The 13,039-nt window shown below is 50.2% G+C and overlaps 1 protein-coding gene across 2 annotated transcripts in view; it reads left to right on the top strand.

The window, feature by feature from the left end:
* The window catches only part of GTF2IRD1 (GTF2I repeat domain containing 1), a 139,475-nt gene that overhangs the window by 93,621 nt on the left and 32,815 nt on the right, over positions 1 to 13,039 (top strand). Inside the window, exon 23 of one of the 2 annotated variants that reach the window (XM_036767162.1) lies at positions 11,254 to 11,301. The exons of the other annotated variant lie outside the window; for it this stretch is intronic. Within the exon in view, the coding sequence (XP_036623057.1) occupies positions 11,254 to 11,301 (48 nt within the window). The remainder of the gene's footprint in view (positions 1 to 11,253; positions 11,302 to 13,039) is intronic. 2 annotated transcript variants of the gene reach the window in all.

Consider the following 13,039-nt stretch of genomic DNA (forward strand, 5'->3'; position numbering starts at 1 on the left):
GCTTGAACTCCTAACACTCTATAGCGTTCCTGAACCCTCACGGATGGTTTATCCATTAATAATCAGCCAGAGACCACAGTTCACATTAGAACAGTCCTTCAGCTGGCTTGTCCAGCCTCCTGGTCACTCTGAGGCTGCTCTCCAGTTTATCAGGATCAGTACTGAGTGTCAGAGGTCTGCCCAGCCCTGCATCAGGCACTGCAGGAAGGGGATACTGAGAATCCAAAGACAAGGTCCCTGCCCTCTGAGAGCTTTTCATCCAGCTGGCTTAGACACATAGAGTAGAGGAATGCTGCAGTGTTAAAGGGCAGCTGGGTGGCACAGTGGTTAGAGTACCAGGCCCAGAGCTACACACTTACCAGCTGTGTGACCCTGGGGAAGTCGCTTAACCCTGTTGGCCTCAGTTTCCTCATCTGCAAAATGTGCTGGAGAAGGAAATGACAGACTCAGAAAACCCCAAACACAGTCACAAAGAGTCAAACCCGACTGAACATCAAGAACCATGTGACCTAGATAACCAGCGTTGCAGGGGGCTCTGAGAGGGGAGAGGGGATGGATCAGCTCGAGTTTCTTCCCCCTTTCCCCCCACTCCCCGGGCACCAGGGAAGGCTTCTGGGAGAAGATGGCCTTAGAGGCCTGGGAGAATTGGGGTTGGAAAAAGAGGAAGAAGACCAAAGACAGCCAGAAGCCCTGAGTTTCACTGGGCTGGGTTCTGGGAGTAGTAAGTGTGTCCCTCAGCAGGAAGCCGGGCTGAACCCCTGCAGAACAATAAGTGGAGAAGCATTCTTTACAGCATCTCCTTCCGTTTTCTGGGACTCTGCCTAGGGACCTACAACTCATCACACGGAGGCCCCTGGGGGCTTCCTGCTCCCACAGCCCTGGAATCTGAGAAGCTTGTCAGGCTTTAGGAAGGGGCTGGGGGAGGCTTAGCTGATCCGGCCCCCTCCTTGAGCCATGGCCCCACTTCATCTCTTGCCAGGAATGCAGATGCCGGGCATATTTGAGAAGGATTTCCAGGGATAGACATTTCTCCAGCCCCCGCCACTGCCCCAGTTAATCCCTCCTTAGAATCAGCAAAGACTTCTTAACCTACTTCTCCCTCACTGCAGTGTTAGCCATACCCCAGGGAAACCAACTGAGGTGGCTTTGGAGGCAGCTTCAAAGCCCAGCTGTGCTGCATGACCTTGGTAAAGTCACTTCCCTTCCTTCAGGACACAGTTTCCCCTTTTGTAAAATTAGGACATTAAGCTAGTCCCAGAGATCCCTGGACAGGGGTTCTGAACTTTTTGATGGGGGGGCCTTGACCCCTTGGGCACCCCTTCTCTGCAGAATGCTTTTAACTGCATAGGATAACAAAACAAACCAGTCCTATTGAAATAGTCATATAGATAAATATTTTTTAAAGTTCATGGACCCCAAGTCAAGGACCCCTCCTCTGTAACCTAGTGTAGCACCCACCTAAGTCATCTTCCTTCTCTGGGCCTCAGTTTCCAACACTGCCCTACCCCCATCCCAAGGCTTTATGGAATTGTGTCATACTTATTCACCCATCCATTCAACATCATTTGTTAAACACCTGCCAAGTATAAAGAAGTCTGCTAGGCCCTGGAGCAGATGCAAAAGCTCGATGAGCCCCGGTCCTTGTCTTTCCTTTCCTTCTTAAGTTATTGGGGTGGTGGGGTGGGGCGCAGCAGAGAAGAGAGATGTGGCTGGAGCAATCAGGGAAGGCTTCCTGAAGGAGACAAGACAGAAGCTGGACCTTGAAGGATTGGTAGGATTTGGAGAAGAGAAGGAGGACATGCCCAGTAGGGGGCGTGACATGAGCAAAAATACTGAGGCAGGTTTCTAGCTGCCTTTTCTCCCCCTTGGGAGCCCTGAGCAGGAAGGTCACTATTTCTAATTCTTCCTCTCTTAGCCCCCTGAAAGCTATCAGTGGGGCAGCCTTTGCCCATCTCCCCAGGTGTCACTTCTACCCTCCCAACTCAGTCCTGCTCTCGAGAGGCCAAAATAGCAGTGAGGCCACCTAACAGTCCTCCTCCAGTCACCTTAATGTTCTGGCTTCCCTTTGCTTACCACAACCTGTAAAGCAGGAGGTATAGTAGTCACTATCCCAATTTTACAGGGAGGAAACTAAGGCGCATTGTGGTTGGCTGCTCAGAAATGCTTTTGAAATCGAACTTCAATAAGCATTAAGCTGCTACTATATGCCGGGTATGGCAGCTAAGTGGCAAAATGGAGAGAGGGTCAGGCCTAGAGTCAGGAAGACCTGAGTTTAGATGTGGCCTCAGACATTTCCTAGCTGTGTGACCCTGGGCAAGTCACTTAACTCTGTGTGCCTCAGTTTCCTCAGCTGTAAAATTAGCTGGAGAAGGCAATAGCAAACCGCTCCAGTATTTTTGCCAAGAAAACCCCAAATGGGGTCACAAAGAGTCAGACACAACTGAACAGCAACGATAAATACACCAGGTTGTTTGCCAAGTACCAGGGATGGATAAAAAGCCACGTGCCTGCCCTCAAGAGCTTACATTCTGTTGGGAAGATTTAACGTGTGCACAGGTCACTCAACACAGGGCATGTCTAAAAGGATTCAAAGGATAATGCCTTTTGTTGTGGTCTTAGGGAGGTGGAGGGAGAGAGATCAGAAGAGGCCTCCTGTTGGAAGCTGCTGCCGGAGCTGAGCTTTGAAGGAAGCAGGAGATTCTCTGAGGAAGCAGGAAGGAGGGGAGGCTGTTCTTGACAGTTTCCGCAAAGGTCCGGGGGCGAGAGGTAGAATGGCAGATAGGCCAGTTTGACTTTAACAGAAAACGTGTGAGGGGGAGTGAGATGAAATTGTCTAGAAAGGTAGGCAGGAGCCACACTGGGAAGGGCTTTGAATGTCAAAAGATGAGGTTTAGACATTCTCTTTAGACCAGGGGCTTTCCTCCTTTTTGGTGGCTCAGCCCCCTTGGGGCAACGTCTGCTGGAGTCTGTGGGCCCCTTCTCAGAATCATGCTCTTTACTGTATAAAGTATAGCATTACGAGGGAAAATTATCTCAAGAGAGTTATCCATTTTGTAAAATAAGTTCACAGAGCCCAGGTTAAGAACCTTTGTAGACCTAGAGGGAGCTATAGAAGCTTCTGGAATATGGGATGACAGGTCCAGACCTGAACTTAATCTTCTTTTTATGGATATCTTCTGTTTTAACATCACATTCCTCTCTGAATACGGCCTTTCCTGCATCTTGTCAGCCCCCAAGAGATCGTGCCATCCGTTGTAACAAAATATTCTTTTAAAACTTAATGATTTCATTAGCTATTCCCCAATATATTTTTAAAGATTTTCAACATTCATTTTTTTTAAAATTTGAGTTTTAAATTCTTTCCCTTCCTCCCACCCCTTGAGAAGGCAAGCAACATGATATCAATCATGTACCAAGTTGTGCAAAACATATTTTCATATTAGCCATACTACAAAAGAAAACACACAAAAGCAAGAAAAAGTAAGAAAATTTTCTAAAGAGAAAAAAATACCAGTTCAGCAAAACCAACCCACGCCTTTGGGAGGCACTGTGGTACAATGGAAAGAAGGCTAAATTTGGAACCCTAAGACCTCACTTTGAATCCCGGCTCCACTTCCTGCTATCTCTATGACCTTGAGCAGGTCACTGACCATCCCAGTTCACTCAGTTTCCTCATCTGTAAAATGAGGTAGTTGGACTTAATGACCCTTCTAGCTCTATGATCCTATGATAAAAATCAATCAGCTTTAATAGTGTATGCAGTATTCCACACCCATAGTATCCCACCTCTGCAAAGGAGAGAAATGTCGTCACCTCTTCTCTGGGGTCACCCTCAGCCATTGTAATTACACTGTGTTCAGTTTCGGTTTTTTGCTCTTCTTTATTTACATTGTTGGAGCCTTTGTACATATTGGTTCTTCTCATTTCACTGAGCCTCGGTTCATCGACATCTTCCCATGATTCTCAGAATTCTTTGCATTTGTCTCTTCTCAATGTGCAATAATATAGATCCCATTGAGCTCGTATATCACAGTTTGTTTAGCCGTTCTCCAGTTAATGATCACCTAATTTGTGTTGAGCACTTTGCTATGATGTAATAATGTACTGCTGTGAGTGTGTGTCTGTGTGTATATGTGTGCGTATGTATGTATGTGTGTATACATATATACGTACACGCACATACATATGCATGTGTGTATACCCTTGCATTAGAATCTCGGGATACGAATAACCATTTGGCAGCTCTGTGGAGGATGAATTGGGGTGCGGACACCCTAGACTCTGGGAGACCAGTTAAGAGACTACTACAAGAATTCTGTCACCTCTTTGACAAGCATTCCACTTTATAATTTTGCCCCAGCGCCCAGCCCTCTCTCTCGTCCCTTTCTTCCCCTCTCTTCTTCTCTCTTTCCTTCCAAATCATCTTGCTGACTCCATTCAGGCTCCGAGGGGTGGATGGTGGGGCCCAGCTTCAGTTACATCCTGAAACCCCAGCAGGTGGTAGCCGGTCCTTCCTGATTACAGTGGGGACAGCAAATCCATTTGGTCTCAAGGAGAATCTCCAAGGTTCTCATATTTCAGACAGCAGCCAGAAGGCCTGCCATGATCAAAGGGCTAAGCAGGCTGAAGATGAGAGGAGACAGGCCTGGAATGTCTCAGGTGTCCGTGCACTGTAGAGCTCACATCCTCTGAAGCAGCTCGACAGAGCCCTTCCGTGAAGAGGCCGGGCAGTGGAAGGAATGCAGGGCCTGGAGTGAGGAAGCCTGGGTCTGGATCCTAACTCCGACCCTGTGTGATCTTGAGCAAGGCGGTCCATTTCTCTGAACCTCAGGGTTCTCATGTGTAAAATGGGAGTGGTGAGGTTGGGGTAGGAGCCAAGGTCTCCTTAAGCTGTAAATCCTAATCCTCCCTGTGTGACCAGGCCTGGGCCAGCCTCCACTATAGGAGAGATAAGAAGAGGCAGATCAGGCCCAGGGAAACCTATCCTCCAGTTGGGGAGACAAGATGGACATAGATAGAGTTATTGAATGTCAGAGCCGGAGGCAAGGAACATTACCTAATCTGGCCCTTAAATTTCCTGATGAGGAAACTGAGACCAAGACAGAGGAAGTAACAGAATCACCAGGGTAGCACCTGGCAGAACAGGACTGAAGCTCCGTCCTCCTGACTCTCACTCCAAGACTCTCTTTGAAAAAGGAAAAAAGAATTTGCTGCCTGTTGTATTTTATATCAGTCACTTCCCAGGGGGCCACCCCTGCCACCATAGGACCCTCCTCTGTAACAAAAACAGGCAGCTAAACAAATCAGCTAAGCGTATGCAGCATTCTGCACCTGTAGTCTCCCGCTTCTCTGTCAAGAGGAAGAAACTGCGTTTTAGCATCTGAGCTCCGCACATGTGGTTGGTGGTTATATTGAAGTTGAATTCAGCTGCTTCTCAGTCCTGTTGATGTTTACTTCTTGTGGTCCTCCTATAGATGATGCTCTAGGCTCCTCTGCCTTCATTCTACATCTCTTCATATGAGTCTTCCCCATTTCCTATCTGTGGTTTCTATGGTACAGTAATTAATTAAGAATTATTAAGTGCCTACTATGTGCCGGGCGCTGTGCTAGACACTGGGCTGCAAAGACAGCGATGAAACGGTCCCTGCCCTCGAGGACCTTACATTCTCTATTGGGAGAGACAGTACATAAGTATATACCAATTAGAAAGGAAGTAAGTTTACGGGCAGGAGAGGGCAATGGCCATCCCCAGCCGTGGAGTGCCCACTTTATTTCCAGCTCCGAGACTCCTTCCACCTAATCTACAATGTACCCCATGTGGATGGCTGGTCTACACAGAAGCCACCAGTCAGGGATGGAGAAGTAGGTCCATTCTAGGACTGGGTTAAATGTCCACAGTTACCCAGAAACCCTTGGGGCTGGGGGAGAAAAGGGCCCATCATGTTTGTTTCCGTTGCCTAGATGCAGAAATAGCACATATTGAATGCTTAGTACATGCTTGTTGGTTGACTGAGCGATCATCTGATTGGTGCTGTAAACACTTCGGTGGTGGGATTTGGGGTGAGAGGCCCTCGGTTCAAATTCCAGGTCTGCTGCTTGCCATCTGTCACTGAAACTCTCCATTAATACCTCCATTTCCTCTTCTGGAAAATGAAAACAGTGGCCTAGAAAATCCCGTAGGTCCCCTCCAGCTCTGAAACCCCTAAACAGAAAGAGTAGCAATGTGGGAAGTGCCGGATGTGGAGGCAGAAGACCTGAGTTTGAATCCTCTGTTTGTGCCTTGCTAACTCTGTGACCTTAGGCAAGCCACCCCTCTTCCCTGGGCCTTGGCTTCTTCACCCACAGAACAAATGGGGAGGGAGGCTGGCTGGCTGATTTCTGGACTCTGCAGATTGTAATCCGGTGAGTTCCCTCCCACGCGGTGTTTGGAGAGGCTGCCCCCACTGAAGCAGGCGGGTGCCTGGCAGGCAGGATCAGGGGTAGAATCTGGGCATTTTCAGCCTAGGCAGGGGGACGAGGGTATGTGGGGCTGGTGAGCTCAGCAGACAGAGCTTGGCACTAATGAGGATATGACAAAATGACTCTCCCCTGGCTGGTGGTGGGAATTACCCTCCGTGGGTGCCAGGGCGCCTCACTCTTTGATTATGTTATTCTCCCCCCTCCCGGAGCGGGAGGTAAGCTGTGACTCATCCACGTGGGCGGTGGAGCCTGGTAGATGTTGCTGGTTGCTGGCGCATGAAACCTGAGCTCAGAAGCTATTAGGAAGAAGACTGGATTTGAGAACCAGACAAAGGAGTAGGGAGCAGCTTTTTCCCAAGGCTGTGCGGGCCTCGTGGTGGAGCCAGGGCCAGGAAGGGGCCTGAGGAGACGGAGGTTAGCTCAGAAAGCTGTACTCTCCAGCACAGGTGCAGCATTTCAATCATGGAGCTCTTATTGGTCACCGATTACGTGCCACACACTGTGCGGTCAGAAAGGCCTCCATTCAGATCTCAACCAGCTGCGTGACCTTGGACAGGCACTAACCCTCTATCAGCTCCAGCTCCCTCATCTGTTGTTGTGAGGTTCAGATACATGGAAAACGTTTTACAAACCTTAAAGCTCTATAGAAATTGTTACGGTTGTTGCCGCTCCTGCCGTCCATGACGTTGTTGTTGTAAGGGTCTCCCGTTTAGCTGTGGGCCGGCCTAGTCGGGCTCTGAGGTCCCTGCCAGCCTGGGGGGCTCTGATTCCTTTACCTCTGCTGCCCAGGGAAGGAAGGACCTTTGACACAGTGGACGGTTCTTCAGACCAGGTGGTTAGGAGTCTGGGAGAGTCCAGGGCAGGACAGAGTGTTCAGGGAGGAGAGGAAGGAGGAGGCCGATGCCAGGGAGCCTGGTATGGGGAGCACGAACCTTGTTCCGAATGCTGAGCCAGGTCAAGTTTGGCTTCCCAGACGTTGGACGCACCTGCCAAAGCAGGTCCTGACACCTCTTCCCTCAGGCTATCCTAATCCATTGTCAAGCAGAGATATGGCAAACTCCTATAGTATGGCTTAACATTAGGGAGGGAAAGTTACATGTGTGCCCGCTGCAAGGCAAAAACTGAGCTAAAGGAATGCATTTCCAATGGTGGAATTTCAGGTATGAGTGCCGAGCCATTTGAGGGGGTTGTGAGTAGAAGCTTTCCCTCGTGCGCTTCACATCGCATAAAGTTGGTTGTAGGGAGCGTCCAAGGCAGTTTCCTGAACAGGTAATGTGGGAATGCTGAGAGGGTTGTGGGAAATTGTCAAAGTGAGCACTAGAGAGATACCCTAGAATGGGACCATTTAAACATGATGTGGTGGACTAGAGAAAGCTGACTCTGGTAGAAGAAAAAAACCTAGAGGGTGTAGGTGACCCCAAGCTCAGCATGAGCCAACATCATGACTTAGTCGATGAAGAAGATAATGCGGTCTCGGGTTGTGTTTGGTGCAGTACAGTGTCTTGAGTGGGATCATATTGGGAATATTGTCAGAGATGTAACTAGGGTGGGGCGACTAGTGCTTTTTCCTAGATTGCCAATTTTGGGGGGGAGCAGCACCACCACCTTTCTTCTAGCAGCAGAGAAACAACATAGCTTAGCATCTAGTTCACCTGATGTAGCAGTAGATGGCCGGCCTAGGAATAGGTATGAACTGGGTTCAAGTCCTGCCTGTGACACATAGCAGCTGTGTGATCCTGGGCATACTTAGTTACTTGGTGCCCCAAACTCTAAGGCCTTCAAAGACTAGGAATCACAGAGGGGTTGTTATTCTGCCTTGACAGAAGGAGCTTCCTGCGCTGATAAAATCCCACGTCAGTCCAGATTCAAGAAAGGAAAAGAAAGCGATGGGTTAAGGGGCCCCAGCTAGCCACTGCCTCCCTGCTCCCGAGATATCAGGGCACCCCTGGACCTCCTTCATGGAGAACTGGCCAGAGCACTGGGTCTGAAGTCAGGAGGGAGTTGGTCTGAAAGTGGCCTCTGACACTTACATGGGCAAGTTATATTCACTCTCTGAGACTCAGTTTCCCCATCTGTAAAAGGGAAAGAATAAAAGCCCCCATTATTATGCTGAGGATCGTGGGAAATAACGTATATGAAGTGCTTTGAAGAACTTTTGGGAAGCATGAGAACACATCGATTGGGAATCAGAGGACCTGGGTTCAAATGCTGGCTCTGTTATTTACCTGCATCACTTTGGGCGATTGACTTCATATCTCTGGGCCTCAGTTTCCCTGTTTGCAAAATGAGGGGGTTGGGGCATGTGTCCCCGAGGTCCATTCCAGCTCTAAATCCGTCATCCTGTAACCCTTCTGGCCTCAGTTTCCTCATTGGCTTCTGGAGCCCCCTTCAGCTCCGGATCTGTGACCACCTTAAAGGACTCCCTAAGTATCAACTGTTACTTTTATCATCCTCATTCACTGACCTGGCCTGGGTGTCAGCTGAATCACCGGGGGTAAATCACTCCCCCCTCTGGACTTCACTTAGCTCCTCTGTAAAATAGGTTGGTTTAGTTGTCTAATGGGGGACACGCAGCTTGTTCCAAAACTCAGAAGACCTGGGTTCTAATCCCGGCTCTGGTTCATAATCCAACCCCAAAGCCACGTCCAGAAAGGAGTTAGGAATGCTGGGAGCAGTGGGCCTTACTCGGGAACAGTCATATCCTCTCCCACCCGACCATTGTGAAGGTTGGTGCTGAGACCAAAATCTGGGCAGGGGGGTTGTCTTAGCATCATAATGGAGGGGATCATGCCCATTTTTCTAAGGACAGAAGCTGAAACCTGTAGGAGGGGAGTGACTTGCACAAGGTCACACAGCAAGTTAACTTACTGTTGGACTTTGCCTCAGTTTCCTGGTCTATAAAATCACATGACCTCCAAGGTCCTTTCTAGGACCTTGATTTTGGGGTTCATCTTCAACGGAAAAGGCAGGTGTGATTCTAGCAAGAAGCCCTGGGCCTCCCTGAGGCCCCCCCGGGGACATCAAATGCAGGTCAACAGTGGGGGCCATTTGCATGGGTTTTTTCCTTTCCGTCCTCATTTGGATCTCAGATTGGGTGCCAGCTTGTTTCCACCGCGGAGATGATTTGGCCTTTTTCGTCAGGCACAGATTTCCCTGCAGAGGGACTCTGGGACGAGGAGGTGCGTGCTGGAGGCCGCCGGAGAGGGAGGAGAGCTAGATCTGGAGGCCGGGGGCCTGGCTTCGAATCCCAGCTCAATTATTTCCCTGCCTGTGGAAGCTGGGGCGAGTCACTGCCCTCTGTGCCTCTGTTCTCTGCTCTAAAATCAGGGGCTGACGATCTCGAAACACTCCTTTCAGCCTTAATCTAAAGCACACGAGAAAATCGATTTTTGTTAATTGAAAAAAATTAAATTTTTCAAAACTCTAACATGTATAATAGCATGTCTGCCATGGGCCCTTGTGAACACTGCTCCCCACGGCTCTCCCCAGGGTGCAGGGGGATGGGGGAGGAGAGAAAGGGAGGGGGGAGGAGAGAAGAAGGAAGGAGAAACAGAGAGGGAATAGGAGAGAAAGAAAAAGAAGAGGAGAAAAGAGGAAAGAGAGAAGGGCAGGGGAAAGGAAAGAAGAGGGGAAAGGCGAAGGGAGAGGAGAAGAAAGGAGGGGAGAGGAGAGAGAAAGAGATGGGAGGGGAGAGAAAGGGAGGGGAGAGGAGAGAAGAAGGGAGGAGAAAAAGGGAGGGGAGAGGAGAGAAGAAGGGAGGAAAAAAAGGGAGGGGAGAGGAAAGAAGGGAGGGGAGAGGAGAGAAAGGGAGGGGAGAGAAGAATGGAAGAGAGAAAGGGAGGGGAGGAGAGAGAAGGGAAGGGGAGAGGAGAGAAAGGGAGGGGAGAGGAGAGAAAGGGAGGGGAGAGGAGAGAAGGGAGGAAAAAAGAAAGAGAAGAAAGGAGGGGAGAGGAGAGGAGAAGGGAAGGGGAGAAGAAAGAAGAGGAGAAGAAAAGAGGAATCTCAGAGTCTTAGAGATCAGTTCCTCTGACCTCTTGACTTAATCAGAAACCCAACATGACATCTGAGGCTTTCTCGCTCTTCAGTTTTATCTCCCTGCTCCGTTCTGGTGACATGTGCCAGCTTGTACCACCCTTCACTCCCCATTTCCCTGGCGATGCCCCCACCCCCCACCTCCGAGCCTGGCAGTTCACTGGCTTGCTCTCCTCCCTGCCATTCTGTCGCTTCATTATCGGGCCTCTGGCTCAGGCTGCCCCCTGGCCCTCTATATATACCAAACCAGCCTAGTCCTTCCCAACCTGGGGTAAATGGTGGCTTTTCTGCCTGTGGGGCCTCATCTGATCCTCTGTGAGTCAAGCATTGTTATCCTTATCTTACAGCTGAAGAAACTGAGGCGCTGAGGGATCCCTCCCCAAGCCCCCAGGCCCAGGATAACAAAGCTTGTTAGACCCCAGGTCTTCCAGCCTCCTGCCCAAGGTTCCATCTCTCACTGGGCCGCACCACAAAGAGACATATGCCACCTGAAAACGGAGAGGGGTGGGGGCCCCACGAGCCTTCGGCCCCCTTCTCTGCAGTGTAGGCGTCTGCCTCAGCTGCCAGAGTCAGACCCTGAGGCCTCTCTCCCTCCCAGCACCTTCCCTAGCCCCTTCAGGAGCAAGATTGAAATCTGATTTCCCAGAACAGCTCAGGCCCCACAGCTGCAGCTCAGTGCCCACGGCAGGCAGCGAGGAGAGGACAGGAAACTGGAGCGCCCCACTCACTGTCTCTCTCTCTCTCTTTTAATTTGTGCCCTAGCCCCTAGACGGATTACAGCCTTGGGAAAAGCTTACGCTCCTACCGATGGTATGTAGCACAGCAGGGGGGCCCTAGGCGGGGGCAGGCTGCTCTCAGATTTGGGGGCTCATCTGCCCACTCAGGGCCTCTCCTACACACACACACACACACACACACACACGCACAACATGCTCTATACACACATGTGCACTACACTCACACACATACTACATATATGCACTACACATTTACACACCACTCTCTCTCTCTCATACACACACACACACACACACCCTTTCCTTTCCCTCTCCCTCTCCCTCTCCTTTTCCCATCAGTCCCTCCTCCCACTTCCCGTGTCTCTGGGTGCCCGCTAACCATCACTAAGTCAGTCAACACGAGAGAGGAGATGACCTAGTTAATCCATGCTCAGTGTACCTCCATCCCACAAACTGCCAGCAGTCCACCGGAAGCAGCACCTCCCTGACTCCTTAAGAGACCGGTGGTCTTGGCAGGAGGACCTAGGCCCTGTTTGAGCTCCCAAGAGGCTCTCAAAGGATAGAGGATCATAGACATGGAGCTGGAAGGAACCTAGGGCTCATCTGCTCCAGGCCCCCTCATTCAACAAATGAAGAAACTGAGACCCAGAGATGTGAAGAGATTTGCCCAAGACCACACAGCTAATAAGTGAAAAAACTGGGATTTGAACAGGTCCTCTGACTCCAGATCCAGTGCTTCTTTCCAGTGTTCCGTGACGTTTCCCAATCATTCCCGTCTAGGAGAAGGGGAAAATGGGAAGGCTGCCTGGAAGAGGGGGCAGCGTGGGAAAGCGGAAAAGGTCCTTGAAATGGAATCTGAGGACCTGGGTTCAAATCCTGGGTGAGAGCAGCATATTCCAAAGCCTCCTAGACTTCTGTTTCCTCATCCGGAACGTGAGGGGTTCAGACTCAATGTTGTCTATGGTCCCTCCCAGCTCTTAGTCGATGATCCTGTGACCTTTGTGGTCCCAGGTGTTCCACACAGCATCCCCAGCTTCACTTTGCCCGTCAGTAATACTAGACTAGTGGCCTCTAAGGACCCGCTAGGCCTCTATGATTGGGTGACTGCCTCAGGTCCCTCCTGGCTTCAGCTGAGCTGAGTCTGAGGGATGGCAGAAATGCAGGAATGCACGAGGAGAAAAGACAAAGGAGGGGACTCTCTTGCCCTGGCTTACCTTGGCAGGAGATACAGTAACAACCATCGAAACCTCTTGGTTAAAGGGAAGAGAAGTTCATAAAACATGCATCATGGAAACTGACCCAAGCTTGTAAATGCAGAGAGCAGCAAGCCCAAGCCGGCAGGCAGGTGGCCTAGGGCTGTCCTAGTACTTGTGGTCCATGTATGCCTCCGGGCCGAAAGGGATGAGTTCTTCCATCCAGGCTCCTGAGGCTGGGCCGAAGGAGCTCAGGATGGAGTCAGCTGACTGGGCAGCCAAGGTGATTCCGACCTTCATACTCCAGAAACAAACCCTCTTTCCACTGTATTTGTTGGACAAGCGAAGGATGCCCACCAAGGGTTGGGCTGGTTTAAGAACTTGGAACAATGGATGAATTTGTTTATTCCAAATGAATATCAGGAAAAGTCAACCATCCCCCAAAAAGACCCCCCACATACATACGGCTCAGTCCACGCCCTTCCCCTTTCTTTCTATAGACTTCCCACAGTGCTTCTTACACTGTGGGTCAGGACCATGGGGTCTGAAGGGGTCGGTGGAAAAAGATGAAGAAGTCCCAGCTAGAGGCATAGCCATTCGGGTCAGCTGATGAAGAAG

Source organism: Trichosurus vulpecula, chromosome 7 (assembly GCF_011100635.1).
Source record: "Trichosurus vulpecula isolate mTriVul1 chromosome 7, mTriVul1.pri, whole genome shotgun sequence".
Taxonomy (NCBI): domain Eukaryota; kingdom Metazoa; phylum Chordata; class Mammalia; order Diprotodontia; family Phalangeridae; genus Trichosurus; species Trichosurus vulpecula.